At 37.8% G+C, this 27,139-nt stretch overlaps 1 protein-coding gene across 5 annotated transcripts in view; it reads right to left on the bottom strand.

Moving 5' to 3' along the window:
* The window catches only part of Arhgap24 (Rho GTPase activating protein 24), a 449,827-nt gene that overhangs the window by 30,028 nt on the left and 392,660 nt on the right, over nt 1-27,139 (bottom strand). For 4 of the 5 annotated variants that reach the window (XM_013020201.1, XM_013020204.1, XM_013020202.1 and 1 more), the window contains one exon: nt 9,438-9,645. In XM_013020201.1, the coding sequence (XP_012875655.1) occupies nt 9,438-9,645 (208 nt within the window). Of the gene's footprint in view, nt 1-9,437; nt 9,646-22,408; nt 23,411-27,139 lie in introns of those variants that run through there. The other variant, XM_013020203.1, reaches the window with a different exon arrangement.

The following is a 27,139-nucleotide window of genomic DNA, read 5'->3' as shown; positions in this document are numbered from 1 at the left end:
TGAACACATTGCAAGGTATTCATTGTAGCTAAGTATTGATATAAGGAATTATTTGAAAGCCAATGAAGGCAGAAGATGATAGCAAAGCAGATATTAGCAAAGCAGACATTCTATTGTGTGTGTACATACTGCATTCACACACATGAACCTTCTCTACATACATATGCCTGCATACAGACATGCATACATATGTACTTTGATCTTTGTAGAATTGTTTTAAATGTATCCAGTCAGATTTAGCACTGGAAAAAAATCAGCAAGGTTTCTATATTTAAAGTCTCTCTGGTTTGTACATGGGACTTCTTTCCTTTCTCAAGACTAGAGATTTTGCCTTATGTGTATTCATAATTATCCCAGGAGAAAATGGAAACCTTTGAAGTTCCACAGAGTTTTAGTGACAGTAAGCATCTTCTAGGCCTAAGCTGGGAGCCACACTGGAGTAATGTCCATGCAACAGCAATGTCTTCAACAGGTCTCTGAACACAGCTTTCTGCATTCACAATTTTTTTTTTTTTTTGTCAGTCGTGGTGCTTGAACTCTGGGCCTGGGCGCTGTCCCTCAGCTTTTCAGCTCAAGGTGAGTGTTCTACCACTTGAGCCACAGCTCCACTTCCAGTTTTCTAGTCGTTAACTGGAGATAAGAATCTCACAGACATTCCTGTCCAGGCTGGCTTTGAACTTCGATCCACAGATCTCAGCCTCCTGAGTAGCTAGGATTATAAGCATGAGCCACCAGCACCTGGCTGCATTCACAAATTTTAACACATATGTCAAGGAATGCAAAAATGATTTAGAATATTGGTGCATTGTGATCAATTTAGATCACCTGTTTTCAAGTAATAAGAAAACTACTCAAAGCAAGATACAAGAGAAACTCATTTATAGAAATGTTAAGGTCATACTTTGCGCATAGTGCTTAATGTTTAATGGATTATAGAACTGCAGTTTGAGAGAGGTGAAAAAATTCTAGTTCATGCTTTGCTGCACATTTTCACCAGGCATGTCTCAGAAGCAAAAGAATTGTGAGAAAAGATATATAACCTATGAGAACAATGTAATTGCATAATTAGCTAGATTCTGTGAAGCATGAGCACTTATTTCTTCCTTGCATCTGACTCCCAGTGTACAACGAAAGCATTCTTACATACAGTTCACTTGACTCTGTCTTCGGGTCTTCACCCTGAAAAAGTAAGTGCTGGAGCTCCTCAATGTAGCCCTCACACTTCAATTGTACCCAGGATTTGAGGTTGTGATTTCAATTTTACACGGTGTTCAAAACAAAACAAAACAAAATTTGATTTAATCAAAAGAGAGAGTACTATCTTAGTTAGTTACAAGTTTGTTTAGCTTGCTAACATTGTTTGTTGTTGTTCTTGTTTGTTGTTGAACTCTGGGCCTGGGCGCTGTCCCTCAGCTCTTCAACTCAAGGTAAGTGCTCTACCACTTGAGCCACAGCTCCTTGTCAATTTTCTGGTGGTTTATTGGAGATAAGAGTCTCATGGACTTCCCTACTCAGGCTGGCTTTGAACAACGATCTTCAGCTCTCAGCCTCCTGAGTAGCTAGGATTACAGGTGTGAGACACTGGAGCTTGGACTAACATTGTTTTTACCTTCAGTGAGCTCTGCATAAGAAGCTTCAAGAGACAAAGGAAATTCAACTACATAATTCAACTACATAAGATAATCAGCACCTGGCTGCCAAAGGCTCATGCCTGGAATCCTAGCTAATCTGGAGGCTGACCTGTGAGGACCATAGTTTGAAGCCAGCATGGGCAGCAAAATCTGTGAGACTCTTATCTCCAGTTTACTACCAATAAAAGCCAGAAGTGGAGTTATTGCTCAAATGGTAGAGCAGTAGCCTTGAAGAAAAAAAGCTTAGGGACAGCACCCAGGACCCAAATTTGAGCCCCAAGATGAGTACCAAAACAAAAAATATTAGTCTATTTTTCTCTGAGAGACTTCAGATTATAGAACCAAGAATTTACCAGAGAAATATCATTGTTTTTCTTACACTATGGTGTATTTATACTTGAGAAAATATTTTAAAATTTCCTGGATGTTTAAAACCTATGTACATAATTTAAAATTCCTATTTTAAAATTAAAGAGAAAATATGGCTGAATATCACTAACAAATTTTCTAGCTAGCAAGACTACATAAATAGACATGTATATAAACATCTATAGATTTGCATATTTTTCTTATCATGTATATAAACATCTATATATTTGCATATTTTTCTTTCTTTGTTTCTTTCTTTCTTTCTTTTTTTTTTTGCCAGTCATGGGGCCTGAACTCTGGGCTTGGGTGCTGTCCCTCAGCTCTTCAGCTCAGGCTAGTGCTTTACCACTGTAGTCACAGTGCCACTTCTGGCTTTTTCTGCTTAAATGGTGCTGAGGAATCAAACCCAGGGCCTCATGCATGCAAGACAGGCATTTTACCACTGAGCCACCTTCCTAGTCCCTATATTTGCATATTTTTCTTATCAATGTATCTACAACACCAACTAATTCTCTATGGCCCATTATCTTCCAAAATCCTCACAGGCCTGGTCAATTTTAATAATCGGATTTTGGGACAATAAGAAAGGATACAAAACATTTTTCGGAAAACTAATTTTTATCCAATAAAATCAACAAGGAGAGAAAGAAAACTGTGTGCCTGGTCACAGGAGGTGTAAAAATAGAGAGCTTGTTTTTTATTGTCAAATCTCTAACTCATGGTGTTAGAAGAAGCTAAAATAAGATTTTCTTCTCTATCTGTGTGAGTCAACAAGTTGACACCAGAACCTACAAGTCCCTACAAAACTTGTCCCGTCTCTAAATAGTTCAACAGATATTTGTTAGAATATTTTCACTATAGGACCTAAATGGTAGCATCTAGTTTAGTAATTGACTATATAAATTGGGAAAAAAGGAAGTGAAGAGCTATAAAAAAATCTTACTTGCTATTCTCTCACTTTCTTGTTAGATGTGATGCTTTGTCACCAGGCATAGAGATGTGTGTGTTTTTTTAATACTTGTATTTGCTACTTAGGACATTTTAAATTATCTTTACATAGTTGTACAAAGGAATTTCAATTCAATATGTCAGTTTATGAGTATAATTCATCTTGATCAGTGTCATACTTCCACCATTCTCTCCCATTTCTCTTTCCCACAATTTTCTTAGATTCATTTTCAATGTACATTGAATATTATGAGTGCATTTTCCCACCCTTCCTCATTTCATTTACTTATCCTGATTCCCTTGACTTCATCCCTCTGACAGCCCAAGTTCCAACTATTTGAACACCCAACACACAAGATTAAACAGGCCATTTTTAAAGAAAGGTCAGAGTAGAGGAAAGGGCAATAAGGTAGATTTGATTGAGAATATGTAAGGTCTTTTTGTGTGTTGTTTTACTTTGGTTTGGTTTTTAATTGCTGTGTTGTTTGGTTATAAATCAAAATCTAGTTAACTTTGGTAGTCATGACAGCTTTCAGGAGTAGAAACCAAACAAAGATACTAGACCTAAATTAGACCAGTGACTTTCTAAAAATAAGAAATCCATTCATAAGGTTATGACTTTGTATACTGGCTCAGGCAGGAGTTTTGCTTTTGTTAACAAAGTGATATTCTAATAAAATTTTAGAAGTTACTTTGAAATATAATTTTCAAATTTCCTAAATTCAAAAATCTATCAGATTGAATACAAAAATTTTCTGCTTGTTGAGATAGCAAAAACATTGACATTCTTTCATTCAACAAATACACTTACAATATATTCCCTGTATGTATTTATTCAGAAAAAGATTTACTGAATACTTGCATTGTGTTAGGGATTACTTTAAGTGATACTAATGAAAAGTGACTAGGATTCACAAAATTCTCTATCTCCTCTGGGTTCCTATTCTAACCTACATGTAGGTTTTATTATATATACAATATATATTATATAATATATAATCACAATTAAATAATTATGAATAATTATATATTATATAGTGTTATAATCTATCTTAAATATAAATGTATATATAGAGAGAGAAAGAGAGAGAGAGTATTGGGGCTTGAACTCACAACCTTGCACTCTCATTTGGCTTTTTCACTTTAGACTGACACTTTACCACTTGAGCCACACCTCTACTTCCCGCATTTTGCTAATTAGTAGGAGATAGAGGCTCTTGGAATTAACTTCTAGGACCATCTTCTAATGTTAGTCTTCAGAGCTCAGCCAGCCACATAGAAGTGGCTGGGATTACCAATATAGGACAATGGCTCCCAGGGAGCACAGTTTTAAGTGGAGATTCACTGTGATGTCCTCATAAGCATGGAGACGCATTCCCATAAGTTATTGGTATTTATCTCACCTGTATAAAGGTATCATTCGAATATTATTAATTCTTTAAAGATTTTTAAAACCATTTCTTTACTGAGAATGCTCAAAACAATCCAAAAGTATAATCAAACATTTCAAAACCTATGCCTTCTACAAAGGATCTATGAATAGCTCTGACACCATGTGAAAAGGTACTCAACACCAGTGAAATATCATTTCACAAGCACTAAAAATGCCAAACTAAAAAAGTGAGACATTCCAACGGAGCTGATAGAGATAGAAAGTCGTACATCCATTTTGGGAAATGGCATATCCACTTCTCAAATAGTAAACAGATATGATCTTGTAGTTCCACATTTAGTTTTGAACCAGAAATGAATGAAAACAAGTCCATGCACACTGGCAACTACATGTTCACAGAGACAGCTTTCATAACATTTCCCAAATAGAAAACAACATAAATAACCTACTAACGGATGCATGGATTAACAAAATATTTATTAAATACAATTCTCTTCATCAATAAAAAAGAAAAAATATTTCTATGATATAGACACAATTCTAAAGCATTATGGTGTCAAAGAAGCTTGATGGGAGTGAATATTGAATAATTACAGTTACATGAAATGCACAGAAAAGGAAAAATCTGCACAGAAGGAAGTTGCTGAACTATGACACTTGGGAGGAAAGATAAGGGGTAATAATAAATTGGCATAGAAATCTTTTAGGGGTAATAAAACTGAAACTGATGTATGATGGTGTAAACTTTTTAAAGCAAGCATCGTTGCTCATTGTACCCCTGAAATAGAGGTGAATCATATGAACAAGAATATGACTTAAAAATTTATTTCAAGAACATATAACTTCAAGGAAGTCACTTTTGTAAAACAAAAATTTACAATCTGAATTATAAACCACAAAAACACATACTTCCTGGGCATAAAACTTTATAGGTACCTTATTTCTTTCAGTAGGAATTGCTATGGAGATTTCAAAACAGAAATGAAGGCTTCCTGAATTTTAAAACACTGGAGAGTTTATGGCTAAGCATTAGTCTCTGTCTCACATAGATTTTGTTTTTATGACTTTTCCTTATCACATAAAATGTCTGCTTTAGTTATCATTATCATCAGCATGATTACTCTTACAGTGGGAATAAACAGGTCCCCAATCATAATGCCAAGGAAAAGTACCTTCTCCAGGCCAGAGCCTGTTCTAACCAGTCTACTCACATGGCATCATTGACTAACTCCTAGTGTTTTTCTTTTCTCTTGGTGTGTGTGAAGGTTCTGGGCAAGAACTCTACCACTCAGGATATGCACCCACCCCTTTTGTGCGTTCTTTGGTTTTGAGATGCACACTTGCCAAAGCTGTCCTTGAATTGGATCCTGTCGTTGAGATAACAGTGTATGCCCTCATGCCCGCACTTGATTTTGTTTATAAGTGAATAGATGCATAATCCTGAAGGATTATACAGGGTAAAAAGACTATGGGAAGTAGCTGGTGTCAAGTCATTAACGTGGGTGGTATGTAATGGGCAGAGGGTTTAGTACCATACCAGTCTGTCATCAAAGCCTGACCTCTTTACTGCCACATTGTGTCCTTGTGGAAAAGCAGACCAACTCCCACTGGTGTATATGCCAAATACTTGAGAGACTTCTTGAGTAACCAATTTAATTCATAACCTTGTTGGATGCTAATGGACATGAGCCCAAATTCTGCAGAAGTGAACCAAAAGGAAAATGAAGGTCTTGTTCCCAAAATCAGATGAGCAAGTTTTTAGACACATGAGAGAAAATTCCAATGAAACATGAGGAATTTCTCATTTACAAACCTATGCCACATAAAATATTTAGTAAATAACCACTGATGTGGGTATTTTACATGTAGAAGGTAGTTACTCTATGAGCCATGAATTTTTCAAAAGTAATTATGGTTATAAGAGGATTTCATGTAACCTTCTGAGACAACCACTGTTCCGATTTGATAAGAAGCCAAGAGTTGGAGGATATGATGTTTGCCAGTCCTACTGAACAATGATCTGACTGTATTTTCCAAATGTGAGCTACTCCCAGTAATAATGTGTCACATAAATGAGACATTCAAATCACGTACAGAATTCTCTGCCTCCTCCTGAGGAAGTACCAGTCATTTAGGACAGCCATAGTAAGGTAATATCAGCACTTGCCAGTCTCCATTTTCATCAAATAAACTTAGGGAAAGAGTCCTGAGATCAGTGGTATTCAAGGACATGTAGTAACTAGATGTTTTGTTTTTATTTTTAAAACCGGACCTGAATGTTAGACAGAAGGAAGATGCTCTATCACTTGAGTCTAGATCTACCCTAGACCTTTGTACTTCAGTTAATTTTAGATAGGGTCTCACATTTTTAGCTCGGGACCCACAGACCTCCATCTTCCTCTTGGTTTCTCACATAGATGGCATTACAGGTGGTCTGCCTCACCAGATTTGTTCTTTGAGATAATGTATCAATAATTTTTTGCCTGGGCTAGCCTCAAACCTTGATCCTCATCGCTCTCCTTCTGAAGTAGCAGTATCATTTTTGGATATTATTACATTTTAAATTCTTTTTGCTATATTGGCTTTGCATATTTCCATTGGTACTTCATACTGACCATTTTGCTTACTCTCCTTTTCTCCATCCCACCTACCCCTATTAGTCTATAGCTTTCTGTGAGCTTCATTCTGTCACCTTCATTTACAGATGTAACCCATTTTAATATACTTTACCCTCTTAACATATTCTTTTCCTCTTCCACCTCCCTTTAATACCCTCAGTGCCATGATTAACAATATGTTCTACACATTATATATTCATATATATGGTATATACATATGTATATTTGTTTATCTCTTAGATTATTCTTTAAGTGCATACAAGTGAAAATGTTTGTAGTCTTCCTTATAGTCTGTCTATTGAAAGCATTACACAAATATTTTAAACATAAACACAAACACACACTAGCATTTGTGAAACGCATATTGGTGAAACTAATTTGAACTTATCAATGTCCAAGGCAGTTGTACTCACATATGGAAACTAAAATTCCATTATGGTTTTACCATGTAAAATATCAAACTCAGGCAATTAACTGAAAAGGAGGATTGGACAGAACACTACTTGGAAAAGGTTCTCAAAATAACCTCATCATCCCTTGAGCAATTTTTCTTTTCCAACAGTGTAGCTCACATTATATTACCCCAAATATTTACTTTCTCCTTTTTACTTCACTGCTCATGGATTTAGGCATAACCTCCATCCTCTTTAAAAGAATCAGCATCAAAAATAAATGTGCATATTTGTAAATTAGTGTCATAATACTCTTCATAATTATTTATATATTTACCACTTATTATCTGCTTGCCATTACTAATATAACCCCAGAAGAGGATAGACCTCATCTCTCTCTCCTAAAACAGTGTCTAGGACACACACACACACACACACACACACACACATACACACACACACACACACATAGAGTTACATGTGAATGCATGGACAAGAAGATTATCTCCAGGAATGACTGCGTATAAGCTATCCATTTCTATAGATTCATGCCATTATTTCTATCAAGGAGTAAAGAAGTAAAGTCATTTTTCTGCCCACTATAATCTGAGCTAGCCTGTGGCTTGCTTTTCCCAATAATATTCAGTGGACCTAGCACTGTGCCAATCTGAGCCTGGTCCTTCATTGATTTTTGCAGCTTCCATTCTGGATGAAATTTTTCTAATAAAAGTTATAATGTATCAATTTATTTTTCTTTTCTAGTACTCAAGGCCTTGCAGTTGCATGGCCTACTTGTTGACTGCTGGTGCTCTATCAGTTGAGGCACAACTTGAGTCTTGCTTTTTGTTAGCTAATTGGAGATGAAGTCTAACTTTAGTCATAGCTGGCTTTGAACAGACAGTCTCAATGTCTCAGCTTCCTGAGTAAGTAGGATTATATGTGTGAGCCACTGCTGTCCATATATTTTTTAATGATATTATCTCCAAATAATTGTACAAAGGGGTTTAAGTTAGCGTGTATTTATATACACAATGCATCTTGGTCAGAGTCAACCTTTCCATCATCCTCCCTTTATATATCAATATTTAATAGTATAAATGTAGTTAAAATTCAATTTATCTATTACTAAAATTATATTTATCTTACAATATTCTGTATAAAATTTGAAACATAGAAGAATAAAAGAAATAAAACTGAGCATTTCAAAATTTAGTAATCCAGAGATCTTTTCCTATCAATAGCATACAAATATAGTCCATTTAGAGAGACTTGGAAATACAGAGTCCTCAGCTATCACAAAAGTAATTCTAACAATTGTCTGAAAAGCACAGGTGCAGATCTGCAAAGAGAGAGTGAGCAGCTCAACCAGACATTAGCTATTCTGGCTAGTTCATCTTAGACACTGCTGGAAGCTCTTGTACACACCAGAGCTGCTCTAAATCGCAGCAAACAAAACCAAGTGGTTTAGAGACAGCATATACCTGCTGGATAGTGCCAGAAAGCAAAATCTGAAAAAGTTGTTGTTTCACCCCAGAATGTTCACAGTGTTTGCTGAAGATTCCTGGAACAGTCATTAGTCCCAGAAATTGGTTTCTTGACAACAAATAGCTAAAATAGAAGGTATTGACATGAGAAGCAGGCAGCCCGGGCAGACTGCAGAAACTATTAGTGAGGGCTGTAAGATTCCTGAGAACTTGCCATTAGAGGTAGAGCAAGGTAAGAGCTTATCCAGTAGTTATGAAGCAATGAGCAAGACTAACAACTAGAGCAACATGGAATGTAGAAAAACGATTTATGCTTTAAAACATTGACATTTATGATGAAAGAAAAAGAACAAATAATAATGATTTAAGATGGAGAAAAAAGCATGGAAGGAAAGAACATCTAAAATGCAATATTTTTTAACCTTAACTTAATAGTTACTTAACAATCACCAATGACTATGAATACTACCCAGTTATTTATAAAAATAATCCCAACTTGTGGTCAAATAATTCATCTTCTAAACAGCTACCAGATCACTGCTTTCCTTCAGCCCAGCCTGAGTTTCTGTATAAAGGATGGTCAGTAAAACCCAGCCATATACCTGTCAAATGATGGCTTCTCTCCACAGTCAAAGGCATCCTGGAGCTCCTTGACAAGATTAGCCTGACCTGGAAGTCGAAAGAGACCTTCTTCCTTTAGCCCTCTCTGCCGGATGAAATCCACGCACTGCTCCACCAACATGGGGGCCAGGCGGTTCCCATATCTCTTCTCGTAACGGACAGTGTCTTCCAGTTTCTGCCCAAATATGCCTGGAAAAAATGGGGGATCACAATAGATGTGAGAAATTCATCTCTTCATATTTTGTTTCTTTTGAAACTCAATGTAAAGGAAACCAAAATTGGAATGCTAGGAAGCCCTTGACATTTCTTATTTCACGTTATTACACAATCCAATTCAGTTTGTGTAATTCTTCAGTAGGAAGCATCTACTTTGTGATGATGGTTGCTCTTATATTCTACATTTTCCTCAAAACCAAATAGTGACACTGAATTTGAGATATCTACTTTGAAGTAAACATCACTATTGTACATGTAATTTGAATTTTGACTTCGCTTCCTTTTCTTTTAGAAAAGAAACTAATTCAAAAATGAAATTCAGACATATCCTGAAGACAATGGTCAAACTTTACTTCTGTCACAGTTTTATCATATGTATGGCCCATTTGTATTTTGTTCAAATTCTTCTTATTTCTCTGAAATGTTTTCAATCATGTTATGGTGACATGATTGTAGTCAGCAAGTAAAACCAAGAGTTCTTGAATTTTCTTCCATATAACATGTTCCTGACTGTTTGCTCTTCAAAACCTTGAACTTCTAACTTTAAAGTGAAAAATGTGAACATTACAAAAAGGGGGCAGGGTGGGATGTCATGGTGGCTTTCCCTAATAGAAAGGCCATTTTAACATTTACTGTCTAAAATTTCAGCACATAGAAAGCCAACTGTGAGCCCATTTGTACTACCGACTTTAAAGCACTCACAAACTATGCACTCCATGGTGTATACACCTTGAACTGAGCACTGCCATCACTCTATTCATGAAAATCACTGAGGAAAGAGTGCTACTAAAATGTGTCAATATTGGGCAGCAGCTTGGAAAAAAATGATTGACTTTTGAGAAAAGTGAAAAGGAGCACCCAATGTACATGTAACTCCAGTGTTCTTAGGTGAAATGAATATCAATAAATGGTTTTAATGATGTAATGAGTTTTATAAAAAGGCAAAGAAAAATATTATATGCTAAAATTTTGGAAGATTCTAAGATGTCTGGGGACTTGTTTAGCAGCCATTGATTAAGGAATTGATAAAAATGACAGATGCTTTTGCTTCCCTACTTGTAAAGTAACTTATGTTTGGATTTCGTAATTGAAAACCATAACATTCCATGTAAAAACTTTCTACTCTCTGGGCATCATACCTATAGCCTCGCTATTCAGGAGGCTGCGATCTGAAGACTGCAGTTCAAAGCCAGCTCAGGAAAGAAAGTCTGTGAGATTCTTATCTCTAATTAATCACCCAAAAGCTGGAGAAATGGAGCTATGGCTCAGTGGTGATGAACTAGCCTGGCATATAAAAGCTACAGGACAATGCCCATGCTTTGAGTTTAAGACCAGTACTCAACTGAAAGAAAAAAAAATAAGCAAACAAACAAATTTTCTACCAAAGAGAGTATCTTTAGCTAAGGTAAACAATAACCACAAACAAATAATTCTATACTTGGTATCAAATCTAGCATTAATGGAATTCATATATTCCCTTTAGGAAATTAGTCCAGTCAGCCACAATCAATATTCAAGTAGAAACAAGACACAAGTAGAAAATAGCATTTTCTTAGGGAAGGACGGTTCATAGCAGTAACAGGTATGGTTAGCTTAGTTTGTAGATTTTCAAGTAAGCAGTGAGTTGTTAATGAAGTGGCAAACATTTATTCATGATATCTACAGCCATTTCACTCTTGCTATCTTTACTTTAGAAGCTGGAAAATTAAACACTTCTCCCTTTCTCCCAGATGCAGGTGGCTAAAGGGCAAAATGCTGACCAAGAAGCCTTATGAGGTGTTTTTTTTTTTTTTTGGTTGATTTGTTTTGGCTTTTGTAAAAAGGAAAGGTAGCTGGATTTGGCAATAAATAAAAATAAATTAAAAATAAATAAAAGTAGAAAAAATCATGGCCACATACGGAGAAATCAAGCTATAGTTGTCAAAAGAAAGACTGTGGTGGCAGTCACAATTGAAATCTACCCCAGATCATCAGTAATGGCTGTCTTATGAGAGCAGGTGGTCCCAATAATGACTTTTAGCGGTGCAGGAATTGGATCTTTTTGCTTTTCCAAGGCCAGAATCATCACTGAAATGTTTGTTTGTAAATTAAATTCAGTTGATAACGATGTGAAAATTGCACATATGTATGTGGTCCCAAGTAATGTTTTTAAGATACGTGCACATGTATATGTAAAATTTACATAAAATTAAATATATTGATTTCATTGATTATTATTTCTTTATGAAGAATCCCTTCATTTACATTTTTGGAATACACAGTACATTATTACCCAGGGGCATATCAGAACTTCCTGGTCCCATCAAACTATAGCTGAGAATGTACTAATCAATTTCCCTCTATCACTCTCTTTCTCTTTCCTTCTTCGGTGTCTGCAATTTACCTTTGGACTCTTCTATGAAATTAAATTTTAATTTTTTAAATTTACAAAATGGACAAGATCATGAGTATTTGTATTTATTTCAATTAACATGATCTCCAGGGCCATCTATATGTGGCAGAGGACATAATTTCCTTCTTTTATGGCTGAATAGTATTCCATTTTTTATATATGTACCACATTTTCTCTATTTATTAATTAGCCACGAGGCACTTAGTTCCTAGTTTGACCACTGATTTTAATTTAAAGCCCTAAACATTAAAGCATTGCTAGTTTGCTAATGGAAGTCCAAGGAAAATAAAAAGAAGATATTCTTGGTTGCTGCTCAAATCTGCTATCAGTATTACAGTGGTTTTTTTCCCTCCTTGTCAATAAATACATGCTCAGCATAGAGAGAATATGCTTTACTTTTGCTCCGCTGATGGAAGCTTTGCTAGCAGGATAAATCCTGGTGCCACTAAAATTATAAGTATTTTCAATGAACATTCACTCTTAGTAAATAGACAAGCCAAAATTAAAGACATCCATTGCAGCATAGAACTGAGAAACAAAGCCCATCAAAGCCTACATCAGTGTGTCACTAGTCAAGTGTCAAAAAAATAACAAAAGCAAAAATAAAAAAAAAACAGCCAAAATATAAGTAGACAATTCTCCCTCTTGCAAACTGGGACTCAGTGAGATTGAATGATGTGTTCAAGATTAATTGTGGCACAACAGCAAGAGACAGAAAGGAAGCCCTTGCCCAGTCTTATTGTTTTAAACCTTTTCACATTCCTGAATATTTGTCTTCTTTTTAATGATCACAATTGTTATGAGTCATAGTTTTCACCACAGCAATCTAAAATATTAGTAAATTCTAAAAGTTCATATAACTTATATGCTTTAAAAAATGATAATAGCCAAGCCACCCTTACCTGTGCCATGTTAGGGGCAGTTCATCTGCATGGTTCTCATTTAAAGATCACAACATCTGGACTTGGACTTTGTGAAAGTGACTCTCAAAGCACATGTTAAACTAAATGGCAGAGCTAAGGTGTGTGCTTGGTTGTGCTATTTCACATTCTGTGTCTCTCTCATTGTACTGTGTACAATGTGCACCTTGACATAAAGAGGCACAATGGCTAAATTAGGAACTTGCCACCTGCTGGTTCTTGACCTCAGTTTCTCTCAGCTCTCATTGCATGGAGGTGGGCTACGATGAGGACAAGTATGTTGGAGAGAAAGAACAAAAAGAGGAGGAAACAACTCTGGCATTTAAGTGAACATGTTGCCTAAAGAAGCAATTTCCTTTATGGAAGCCCAATGCTGAGTTAGCAATAAAATAAAAACAGAAGAAACATGAAGCACTGGGGCTCGTGGGATTCATGCCCATAATCCTACCTACTTAGGAGACTGAGTGCTGATGATCAAGATTTGAAGCCAATCCTGTCTGGACAGCTTGGAAGCCTTTTATCTCCAATTAAATACCTCCCCCCCTCCCCCCCCCCCCCCCCCCCCCCCCCCCGCAAATAAAAGGCTATGGCTCAAGTGTTTGAGTGCTGGCTTCGCACAATTAAGCTCAGGGACAGTTCCCAGGCCAAGTTCAAGCCCCAGCACGTGCGCACACACACACACACACACACACACACACATACACAAGTATTAAGCATATAAACTATATATATATGTATGTGGAGTAATGATGTTTTTCTACTATAGAATTGGTCTTGCTAAGAATTAGTAAAAAAAAATAACAAAACCCCCAAACCGTCACAATTTGTGTATACTCCTATTCTGTGGAAATAGACTCTACCAAACATCTCTTCCTTTTAATGATGTTAGCTCTCTGCATAAGAATTTTTTTTGGGGGGGTGGGAAGTTACCAATAGCCGGGGATGGGAGGCAGGGGAAGTAGTGTAACAAATACTTTTAAAACATTTTTCTTGGAGGTACCAGTAAAATTTTAAATTTTAAAAGTAACAAAAATGTACCTGCAACTGTTGGTTGACCCCTGCCTAGCAGCCTGAGGCAAGAACAGGTTAGTTAGTAGAGCTAATCACCCAGACAAGCCCAGTGACTTTCCATACGACCTGATAAGATCTCCAGCCTTTTTGGGTATCAGGATGCATCCTGCTTACAAGTCCTGGAAGAGCAGTGGTGGGGAGCATCTCAGGAAGTGACTTTGCCTTAGGCTGAGAAAGCAAAAGGTGCATTGATCACCCCTGCAGAGCCTATTTCAGCTGGAGTGAGGGATGAGCTTTCTTGGCCCTACCCTCTGTGTGAGGGCCTGCTTTGCTTGTGATACATCCCATAGCTAGAGGCAGCCTGTCAAGTCTGGGAATGTGATCAGAGGAAGGTATTCAAATTGCATCCTTGCTAAAAAAAATCAACACAAGTACGAAGCCATGCCTTCTAGAACTTTCTCTGCCCAGTACCTCCTTACCCTTTATGCTCTATTCCACCACGCTGTATCCACTTGCAAACCACAGCTTCCTCATAGTTGCCAAATTGTTGAGAGCCATATTTGCTTTTGTGTATTTTGTTGTGCTTCATTCCTTTGAACTCTCCACAACGACAATAACAACCAGAAAACATGAGTCTCAAAGCTTCTTTCTGACTTCAGCCACTTACATGATTCTTACCTAGGTGACCTACTAAGCCTACCATTTTCCTAGTTTAATGGTTGTCTTTAGTCCTACTCTTTCCTCAGCTCTATTTTCACTTAACTTGATATATTTTCTCAGTTGGACTCCATCTAATCTCACAGCATGTCAATTATGGCTGGATTTGCATCTCAGTTTGGGCTATTGTTACCATCCCAGCATTACTTGTGCCCATTAGAGTTCAAAGAGGATTATCTCAAAACATTCTTAAAACTCTAATTTTTAAATTTTAATTTACTTAATATGCTTATTTAGTTTTGGCACTACTGGGGTTTGAACTTCAACTTCCTGCTTCTACTATGTCTTTAGCTCTTTTGTTCTGGTTATTTTTTTCAGAGAGGGTTTTGCTTTGTGCCCAGGCAATTGTCATATTTATGTTTCTACCGGAGCTGAGATGGCAGACACATGCTACCTTACCTATCTTTTTCTGTGAAATAGGGTTTTGCAATCCCCGCATCCCCCAACAGGTTTGCCTCCCAATCTTACCTCTTAAGAAGCTAGAGTGTGGGCACAAGTCACAGGAGCTCAGTATAAATAAAACAAGATAAATCTTTTTTTCTCAAAACCCCTTTTTGAAATCTTCATTTTAGTAGCTGTCCCACCTTATCATTGATGTGACATCTGAGCATTAGACTAGATTCTCCCTCCTCCAATGCTCCACTTAGCCACCACTTCGATCACTTCACATTCCCGCTCACTGCATGAGATGACATAATTGAGGTTTCTTGAAGAATTTTTTGAACAACAGAGTTTTTAATGTGGGTACACACTGCCATAGCATTCTTTGCAGTATTTTCAATTGCTCACATCACTCTTCAGCTTCATATCTCACAATGGTGCCCTCCAACTTAAGTTTGCAATCAAAGTCCATTCTATACAGATGGGTCTGTATAGCGATCAATCTGATTACTACCTCTTTAAAAATTCAATGAAACAAATATATTGGTAGCAACATACCAGATCTACTCTCAATGCTGCTGCTTCCTCACAAATATCATGGTTTTAAACTGTACTAACAGCAGGTTGTTTGTTAAACAGAGCCTGGCTTATCAGGTCTTTGTGCTTCCTTATAATTGGTATGTGCTGTGTTCACTGGAGGAGGGAATATCTTGCAAGGTTCAACTCAGATCTAGAATAAGTCCTGGCTGACATTCCTCAACCCCAACCCAATCCCAATGGTTTATATGTTTTTCCTTTCCACTTTGCTTTATAATTGTTCATGTAGATGCTGGTCTCTGCTGGAATCGCCCATTAGTCACTGAAAAAGCATTGCACTTTCCCATTTTTGTACTAAGAATTACATTTATCATGATTGCTATAAAATAGGTGTCAACAATATTCTGTATGTTTATGTATGAGTTTCAGAGAGGTTGCAGTAAAATTCTCCCTGAGGTGCCACAGACACAAACACTGAACAGGAATTTGTCCCAAGTCTAAAAAGACTCTGAGGCTCACAGATATTGAGTATCCCTTATCTGGCAGGCTGAGGGTTTTTTTATTTTTGGAGTTTTTCATCTTTTGATATATCCAGATGTAATGAGGTATCTTAATGGTGGATCTCAAGTCTAAAAGTGGAATTCATATTGTACACATAGGCTGCATGTAATTTTTTACAATAATTTTCATAATGTGCATGAAACAAAGGTTCAAGGGCAAGAATTTTCTACTTTATGGCATCATGTCAAGTTTTGGATGTTCAGATTAGTAGTGCTTAATCTGTGCTCTGTTCTACTGGAGGGAAATTGTACAGCTTATATTCCAGGAATGCAGAAAAAGTGAGCAAGACCGAAGTGTTCTATAAACATCTGTGGGATAAAAGCATGTATAGAAGCAAACTACTTCACCTCCCCAATTAGAGAAAAGAAATGAATAATTGCACTACAAAATTCACCTCCTTAGTAGTCCTTAGGTGGTGCCATTAAATCAATAAAAAACATAAACACTAAAACATCTTTAAGTTGCTAATATAAAAAAAATGCACTCCTGGTTGTTGTTCTAATTCTTTGCTATTGGTATTACTGAGGATTCTGTCCCTTTATAAATCACATGCTCAGAATTGGAGTGGGGGGAGATGACTTCCTTTACTTTTCCTTTGCTGAGGAAGCTCTCTCTGCTAGCAGGATAAATCCCAGAGCCACCAGGATTATAAATATCTTCAATGAACATTCACTCTTAGTAAATTGACAAGTCAAAATTAGAGATATCTATTTTAGTATAGAACTAAGAAACTGTTGTACAGTAAATTATCAGAGAAGCCATATTTTCAAGGATCAAATCTTGGAGTCTTTATTACACAGTTAGCAGTCTGCAAGCAGCCAGTTGTTACAAAGGTCTACAGCCCACAAATACACTTAACACAGCTAGGAAACAGGCCAGAGAGGAAAGAAAGAACAAAACCAATACCAACAAGCCAAAATCGGGACACCATGGTGAAATGAGATGAGCCAGAAGACAGGACACAGGACAGGAACACAGAGACCTGTGGCTTGGCATAATGGAGCCTATGTTCCTCCAGGCCTAAATAGGGTCAGGGCAGGGGGGGAGGGTCACAGGACACTCCCAGGAACTGGATTGACAGGTCCAGTAGCCTATTAGCCAAGTGCCTGTCCCTGTTTCCAGGGTTCTGGGCACACCCATCACCTGGGAGGCAGAGGAGTCACCTTCCCCCAGCATGAAGACTAGATACCAGACCCTACTATTCACCATGTGGCCAATGTGGTGCTGGCCAGATCTGACCTCCCTACTTCAAACAAGGCCAGTCAAAGCCTATTTCAGTCTATCACCTGCTGGCTTTTCTTTCTTTCTTTCTTTCTTTCTTTCTTTCTTTCTTTCTTTCTTTCTTTCCTTCCTTTCTTTCTTTTCCTCTTTTTTTTTTTTTTGTTGGTGGTAGTGGGGCCTGAACTCTGGGCCTGGGCGCTGTCCCTCAGCTCTTCAGCTCAAGGCTAGCGCTCTACCACTTGAGCCACAGTACCACTTCCAGCTTTTTCTGCTTATGTGGTGCTGAGGAATCGAACCCAGGGCCTCATGCATGCAAAGCAAGCATTCTACCACTGAGCCACCTTCCTAGTCCCGCCATCATCAGCTTTCTAAGTGTTGAAAGCAAAACAACAACAACAAAAACAGAAACGCACCTTATACAAAAAGAAAATCTTTCCTCTAAGAAGTTAATGAGTCATAGTAATCAGGGAAGGGTGAGTAGGACATTGATTCTTTCATAGTCCAAATGGGGAATGAAGTGGGGAAACAGAAGCTTGGGATAATGGAGGAAGCAAGCCAAGTGGCTTATGTCTTAGACCAGCTGAGCATTTGTGGAATAACTTACATAAAGGTGTCATACCACAAAGTTTACATACATACATTCCTTATTTGACATTTATAGACTTTAAGAGAATCTTTCTTTTCTCTTTTTCAAACAGAATACCAAACTTAAAGATACTGGGTGACCATTAAAAGGCCACAAGTCTACAAAAGAGTAGATGTGATTTACAGATACAGGTATTTCTGATGCTAAATTTCTTCCTTTTTCCACCAAGTTATGTTAACTTGATTTAGACATTTTTCGTAGATGGTTGCTTAAGACCATCTAGGAGAAAATCTGATCTCACAGAATTCAGGCAAATTAGTGCCTTTCAGATCAACTTGTCAGAAACCTTTCATTCAAGGGCACCTACGGCTCCATAAAAATTTTGCTATGTTATTATTTACTAATGTGTTGTTATTCCCAAGTAGTTTGTGGATTCATACATTGTGGCAACCTGTTTTGTTTACCTTCTTATTTAAGTTGAAAGAGGCCCCATACAATATTGGTTTATGAACTAATGAGCTTTTTATAATACTATTAAAAGTATATGAAATATAAACTACAGTAGTATTGTGTTGATTAAATCTATTATCATAAGTGAAATTATAACATAAACAACATCCAATCAATATTAAAGAAAATATTGACTTTACCTACTACCACTATTAAACCATCCTATTTGAATTTTTCATTGCCTAAGGGTTAACAGTAAAAGATAAAGAGCAATACCATAATTCACTAGACTCAACCACTCTTGAATCAATGATTAAACAGACCTCTCTATACTTCACTTGGGGGAGAAACGTGTGTGTGTGTGTGTGTGTGTGTGTGTGTGTATCTGTGTCTCTGTGTGTGGTATCTTATTTAATGGATATTGTAAAGATACAGTGGCCAAGACACAATATACATTCAACATGAAGTCTATTAAGTAAACAGCACTATCAGTGAGCAGAGAAGGCTTGGTGGAAAAAAAAATGGGGGTCCACAATGACTTGAACAAGGACAATTCAGAAGAAAGCTTCACAGTCCAGGGGATCCAGGTAGCATGGGACAGCTCCTTAGGTGTACTTAGGGCAAGAGTAGATGAGTCAGGGGAAATATGGATTTTTACTCTCGTCATAGTTGGAGTTGGTCCCAAGGCACTGATAATTACAGCAAAGTAGGGCATACTCTTATAAGCAGTAAGGACTCACATACAGATTTTGAGCTGAGGAATGTTGCTTGGCAGTATATTTTGGGAATACAGCTTGAGCAATGGCTTGCCAAATGAACTGTGTGTTGTAGGAGTTTGTGAACAATGTTGGTGGTGAACAGAAGTGAGGTTGATTGTCATATTGAGTAGCTGTTACTTAGGTTAATGTAAGTTGTAGGAAAGAAGCAATTAAGTCTATATAGATGGAAAAGAAATAGGCTCTAAATAGATAAGAAAGAACAAGGCAGTGTGGGTGACCACCAAGTAGAGACTCTATGAAGAAGCTGCTGAGGAATGGATGATCACTTATCTACAACTCAAGGGGAACATAAGATAAAGCCAGAGGTTAAAACTGTAGTTTCCTGGAATCAAAGAATATTAGTCTTACAATAAATATATACTGTAGGGCTGAGAAGATGGCTCAGTGGTAGAGTGCTTGCCTTGCATGCATGAGGTCCTGAGTTCGATTCCTCAGCACCACATAAGCAAAAAGAAAAATGCCGGAAGTGGCTGTGGCTCAAGTGGTAGAGCGCTAGCCTTGAGCTGAAGAGCTGAGGCACAGCACCCAGGCCCAGAGTTCAGGCCCCACGACCGAACCCCCCCCCCAAAAAAAAAACAATAAATATATACTATAATCTTTCTCACTAGAACATAAATCTAAGATAATCATAATACTTGCCCCCTAACCACCTGCCTAATAAATGTTTCTCAGTATCTAGGATTTGTAAAGCACTCGGCAAACATTTTCAAGGATCTTAATTAGTAGCGTACAAAGGAAGGGAGAGAAAAGGGCAGAGAAAAGACAGAAGATTCTGGAAGAAAGGCCCTCTGAGAAGTGGGTTTCGGCATGTACAACACAGCATGTAAGTCCTACTCTGCCTCAGCTTCTGGAAACTTCTCAATGCCACCTTTTATTTGATAAGCATTTCTAAAACTACTAGAAGCATGCTTCTTTTGTTGATCTACCCCTGAGAGCAGTGCATATATACATATGTGTGTGAGTGTGCAGCATGTGTGTGTGAGCGTGCAGCATGTGTGTGTGTGTGTGCATGCGCGTATGTACAGTGGGTCAAGAAAAACAGTTATGTCAGTATTTTTCCCTTTTGGATGCTTTTCTTAATGACTTAAGCTGACGTAGGAGTTTCTCAGAAAGCATTGGAAACACTTGAGCCTAAGGAGATTTAGAAAAGAAAAGAAGAGAGAGAGAGATAGAGAGAGAGAGAGAAAGAGAGAGAGAGAGACGGAGAGAGAGAGAGAGAGAGTTTTCCCAAGGTGATTTGCTTTGGAAAGAGGATTGTGAAGGAAGTTCATTTTTTTCACTTCAAACTTTCAACAAAATGCACAGAGCCTGTTCTTCTTGCTGCCTGCTGCTGCCGCCATGACAATGACAGCAGCACAGAAGAGCTGGCAGCCACTGCCACAACAGCTGGGCACCTTCATCCCCAAGCCCCAGACTGTACAACGGTGGCCACAGAGTTAAGAGACCAGACAGACAAGAAACTGCATGCTTCCTACCTCTCCTCCCTTTTCTTGTTTGGAAAGCAAGCATAATGTAGCTTTGTAAAGGAAACATTTCTTAATTTTCCTTGACTCAAACACTGAGCAGACTCCCAACTATAAGACTTTGCAACAGAAGAGAACACTTCCACAGCCCCCAGAAGATGCTGGGTGGAAGTTCTTTCCTATGTATGCTTTGCACCTGCTTGCTTGTGGTGTTTTTCTTCTGGAGTACTGTCTTCCCCTCTTGATATTTAAAAGGAAAAGATGAGATCAGAAGAGCAGCCTATTTCTGTACATTTCTGCATGGCTATGTACATTTCCTTTTGGAGGAGAAAAAGTTTGAAAGGTTAAAAAAATGCTCTTGCTCTGGCCTTCAAAGAAATATTAACAACTCCCTAAAATACCTCATATTATTGCTAAGAGGTAGGGGAAGAAGAAAAAAGCAAGGGAAATGTCTTTTAAACAGTTAGTCCTTGAGCTTCTTTCAATGTCTGTTGCTGTTCTTTTCTCTATCAATGATGTAATCTGACAGCATCCATGATATCACCATAGATCTATAAATTATGAGATAAATGTATGCACCCCACACTTAATTTTCTTTGTGATTGAGATAGCATATAAGATAATACCTGTGCTGCTAATATATCATAACAGTCTTAGCTTACATTTTAGTGACTCAAACCACAATTAGAAAAGGATTTATTATTCCCACATATTTGTGCACTTGATTTTTCTTATTTTGTTTTCTTTTTATTATTTGTTAGTTCCAAAATAAGACATGCTAACAGAAACAGGACAGATCAAGTAAAATAGAGACAGGTATAATCCTAGGTACCATTCAATCCAGCTTTGAATTAAATTATTGCCTCACTATACACGATGTTAAGATTATGATTTAGTTTGTACTTAAACAGCCATTCCACTTACTTATCCTTATTTTAAAGTACTTTTATGCAAAAAAGTATTTAAAAGTATTCTTGTACACAAGTTTTTCTGAAAACATTTCATTTTCCTTAGGATGCAACCTTTAGCTTCCCCAAAGAAGTCAAATTCAGAAATGTCTTTAGTTTCTTTGACTGAACATAACTTGTTATATGTTTTTCTACTTCCTGTTCTTTGCACTTTCTCAAAGCCATGCTCTGATTTATTTGCAAAATCAAGATGATTGCAATTCTTAGTCAATGTTAATAAGGATAGCTGAAATACTCCTGAGGAGTCACCATACATAATCTGATTATCAAAAATTTTCTCAATAAGGCAAGTGAGGCACTGATTAAGAGCCAGACCCAAACACAAAGTGGGTGGGACATAGAACATGTATTTGTGAGGGACCGATGTCAAGGAATCAGAACAGAGATACTCAATGTGGGTCTGGAAAGGACCCAAGAGAGCTTGGCCCCTCCTTACTGGGTGGTCTGCCCAGTTTGCCTACCTCCCTATGAGTCCTTCAGTATCCTGGTGATCCAACAGCATCACCATTCCCCGAAACCCACCTTCATTATTGCCAGACAATAATGAACAGGTCAATAAACACCATGAAAATTCAGTATGCACAGAGACATACCCAATACACTGGTGAATAGCTCCCACCTCTTCCTTTCTAAACTCCCATTTAATCCAAGCAGAAACCCATTTTAAAGGCATCAAATATATGTCTGTATACACACACACATATATATGTATGTGTTTATATAAAGGACATTGGCATATCATCTACCTACCTTTCCGAAAACTAAAGCACCTTTTGATTCTTCGGTATGTTGTTTTAGGAATGAAAGGAGTTGATGCTAAGGCCCCTGAGGGGCGACCCCCAGAATTTCGATCTTCAGGCATCATACAGGCCCCAAGTTCTCACCCCAGTCAGTCTTGTTCAGGCTTCTTTAAAACCTGCCTCTGTGCAGAACTCCACAGACACTCCTTTGCATGTTTGTTTATTTGTGAGGATTGAAGTGCTGATTACTAGAACTCCAAGGTTTTAATGATCCAGGTCTTGGCTCAAGGGTAAGTTACCAATTCTCACTGAGTCATTTCTGGGGTAAAAGAAATCTCCTTCCTTTAGTTTTCTCTAATCCAAGGAGTTTTTTAGGTATTCTTTTTTCTCTTTCTTTTCTTTCTTTCTTTCTTTTTTTTTTTTTAAGAATTTGGAGACATTTCAAAATGTCACAGAAAAGTACTGCAGCAAGCAAGCTTCACCTCTTATTTGATCAGCAGGAATTGTTTAGTTTGGTTTTGTTTTATTAAGAACTATCTTCTCAGCTGGACTGAAATTCCTTTGGGGAAGTCAGCAAATAGGGGGGGAGAGGAATAATGAGCAAAATCCCCTCTGGAACACTTCAGGACAATCCTTGATGGCTCCTTTCATCTGAGCAAAAGGGCAGTAAAACCATGGCACCTTCTCCAGAAAGCTGCAATGTTTCCGTGCATGACAGATTCCTTGCAAAAGAACTCTCCTGCTCCTTTTACAGCGCCCCTCAGCCTTTGATGGTCTCTGCGGGGCTTTTTCCTTCCGGCTTGCAACTCCCCCAAGGAATCACCTCGTCAGAATAGTCCAAAGCCTACTCCCGCCGGAGGCTGCGCTGGGAGGAGGCTCTGGGTTTTGCAGGAGCTTCTCCTCCTCCTCCTCCTCCTGTCTGCTTCTGCGCCCCTTTTCTCAATGAGAGCTGGGCGGGAGCTGGCAGGGCTGTGGCTAGCCTCACAGCTGTGGTTGTTGCTGCTGCTGCTGCGGCTGCCTTCAGTGCCTGCTGGTCACAGGCAGCAGGTGCAGTCACAACATGAGGGGAGGAGGGAAAGCCATGCTGCACTGTGAGTCCCTTCCCTCTTGTTTTGACTTTGCATTGACCTTGGATCTCTAGTCTGGTGTAGCACCTTTACAGCTGGCTGGCTCAACTCTCCTCCCCTCCCCCATTCCCTCCCTGATATTACACAGCACCAAACTACTTGGGGGGGGGAGGGAGACTTTTCAGCCCCCCCATACTTTCTCTCTTCCTACACTAAATTTTTTATTTTCCAAATATTGTGCAAACGATTCAGTCCATCAGTACATGTCATGTCAATGTACCTATCCTTAAAAACACATATCTTTCATAGATAGGTATATATGTGTCTATAAAATTTTAAAAAAGCAAACACAATAGCAGGGTGTACAGGTATCATTGCAAGAAATCAATTTATGCATGTATGTATTGCTGTACATACATATTTATTTCACTGGCTATTGTCTAATAATTTGACATTGAACATTTCCCCCATATTCCTGCATGAAGCTTCTCTACTCCAGGACCCCCTTCCCCCTCCATGTCCTCCAACCCTTTCAATCTTCCTCACTAAATAATTTACTCACTGGGTTAATCATTCATTTACCTGGCTGTTCCACAGTAGATTTGGAATGCTAGTGTTTTAACCCGAACTGACCTCCATGGCCTCTCTCTCCTTTTCAGCCTTTCAGAAGGGCCTGCACAAAACTGTGACAAGTGTTAAGAAGCTCCTTCCATTCCCATCATCTGACCAGCAGGCTGGTCAGGTAACTCTGTCACCGAACAGACCCCGGTGAGTTGTTTCTGCTCCAAGGTGCAGATTTTGCCTTTACCTGTGGTCTCACAGCTTGCTGTTAAGAAGAGCAAGTCACCCAGTCTAAGCCAGCACTACCAAGATAGAGGAGATGCTCAGAAAGAGCATCTGAGCCAACTGGAAATTTACTGACCTGTATACTGATCTGGAGGGAGATGGCTCACCACCGGACTTTAGAAGTGGGAAGTTAAAGAAAACATGTCCAACTTTCTTATTTTATAAGTAAGAAAACGAAATGTGAGAGAAGGTGACTTGTCTATGCAAGATCACATATCTGGCCTCAAACTGAGGCTAAATCACATGGATTCTGTACTTTGGTATCAAACCTGGCTTGTTAGGGCCAATAGTTATTCATTGTGAATAGAATTGCTATTGTCTTGCTGGATCTCTGACTGGATTCTTTTCATGAAGAAAGGAACCACACACACACACACACACACACATCTAATGAAAAACAATAGATTCCTACTCTACTCATCCTAGTCTGGGTACCTCCATGAAAATTCCCTCAAAAAATAATTGGAAAGAAAGCCAGTGAAAATAAACCAATGAACACAAGGAAGAAAAAATGAAACTAAACTCCAGAAAAACTAAAAAGAAATATGTTGTGACAATCCAATTTCACATTTTATTTATTTATTTATTTATTTATTTGGTGCCAGTCCTGGGCCTTGAAGGCACTGGCCCTGAGCTACTTTTGCTCAAGCTTAGTGTTCTACCACTTGAACCACAGCTTGGGGTCTGGCTTTTTGGTGTTAAATTGGAGATAAGGGTCTCACAGACTTTCCTGCTTAGGCTCACTTTGAACCAGGACCCTCAGATCTCAGCTTCCTGCATAACTAGGACTACAAGCTTGACAAGCACTCAGTTTCACATTTCATTTTTAAAGAGACAGTGTGCCTTTAAGCCTTGTTCACAGGGAACTACCTGATTATGGATGGTTTTACACTGATTACAAGGTTGAGGTATATAGTGTCAATATCAAGGTTTGTTTTCAAGCTACATTGTTGAAAGGGAATATGTAAATTTTGTACTTCCATTGATTATTTTCTCCCATTTGAACATTTGTTGTAAATATTTGTTATTTTAATGAAAAGTTTTATGTTTTATGATTTTGTTTTTATTACACAGTTGTTAATTTTAGGCAAGTGAAATGCTAAGCTATTATAATGTCCAAGAGGAAGACATTTAGCAGTCATATGCAACCTAAACAAAAATAAGATTAAATGCCTACAAATTTAAGTTTATAAAAACACAAATTATGCCACATCCACAGAATTTGCCAGCTCTGTAATTGATATATTTCTAATGTATCCAAATGTGGTGTACTCTAAAGTTTAGACAGATAGGTCAGCATCTCCTCCAAACACCTTAACAGAAGGTATTTAAGCAGTAACCGCGGCTGTCTGTGAGTAGTAGGAAGGAAGATGGAAAGGAAGACATCTTTGTATAGGAATGATGTTCTGGGGTTCATAACTAAGACAGGAAGGGAAGTATATTCTCATATGGAAGGCTCTGATGTCAACCTGTGTACTTTAACAGTTTTGTTGATTTATAATTCATATGCCTCAGACTCCACTCATTTAAAGTGTATCATTCAGTTTTTTTTTAAAAGAATATTCACTTAGTATATGTGGAACCAGTTCTAAAACATTTCCATCATCTCAAAAGGCAATTGTATATATTTTGGTTATCTTTCTCCTGTACTCCAACTCTCTGTGGTAACCCTACACAATCACTAATCTATTCTCAGACTCTATAGATGTCTGTGTTCTATACTTCCCTATGGATGGAATCACATAATGTATGGAATTCTGTGACTGGCTTCTTTTACTTAACATAATGTTCTTAAGACTCATGCATGACGCAGCATGTGTTAGTGCTTTTTTTCTTATGGCGAGCAAAAATTCACTCTATGGATGTTCAGACATTTATCACATAATAATGGAGAAAGGTTCTAAGAAACAAGTTGCTAGGCAATTTACAGAGTATTCACAAAGTAAGTTGGCTCTGATGTCCCTAGGTGAACATATCTTATAGAACCACTCTTATGGGATGCAGTTGTCATTGACCAAAATTTTATTATATGGCACATGACTATGCTATGCATAGTTCATCCATGGATAGAAATTTGGTTTGTTTTTACTTTTTTGGGGGGGATCTTTTTGAGCTGTCAACTCATCTATTTTTGAATAACTGAAAATTTTGCATTAATATGCTAAAGTCTATGCTTGATAAGGTGTGAACTTGTAACTGAGGACTTTTTATTTTTATTTGTATTTATTTTTATTTTAAAGGTGAGGAACAGAGAGGTTGCAGTTACATAAGTTAGGTCAGGAGTACATTTCTTTTTGAACAGTGTCACCTCTTTCTTTATTTTCTCCCAGGTTTCTTTTCCTTCCCAACTCCCCTCCCCTATATAGTTATTTTCAACATATTATCTAGTGAGTATCACTGATGCATTTGTTCACCCTTTGTCCCTTTCATTTCTATGCTTCGCTTTACCCTTCCCCAAACAGACAGACTTACATAGAAGACAAAAAGTACAGAAATCCAAAACAGCCACCCGAGGGAAAAACACAAAAAGTAAAATAACCACAAAAAACTCATTTTTTTTTCTTGGAGTTCATTTTGATAAAAATCATTTTATATGATTTTATGGACATATTGAGCCTTTGTGATGTTCTCCTAAGAATATCCTAGTTTGGATTTTATTGCCACGCCAGGAATAATCGATTAGACTATTGTGCTATAGAACAGGAAAAGTTCAAAGGTTTTCTTCCTGGTTCTGTGCTCATGGTGTGACAGGGCAAGTTATTCATCTAACCTGGGTCTAAGTGAGCTATCACACAGAATATGGAACACAACTACAACCGTAGCTTAAA

This window comes from Dipodomys ordii, unplaced genomic scaffold (assembly GCF_000151885.1).
Source record: "Dipodomys ordii isolate 6190 unplaced genomic scaffold, Dord_2.0 Scaffold49, whole genome shotgun sequence".
Classification (NCBI taxonomy): Eukaryota; Metazoa; Chordata; class Mammalia; order Rodentia; family Heteromyidae; genus Dipodomys; species Dipodomys ordii.
This window is presented reverse-complemented; position numbering and strand designations above follow the sequence as displayed.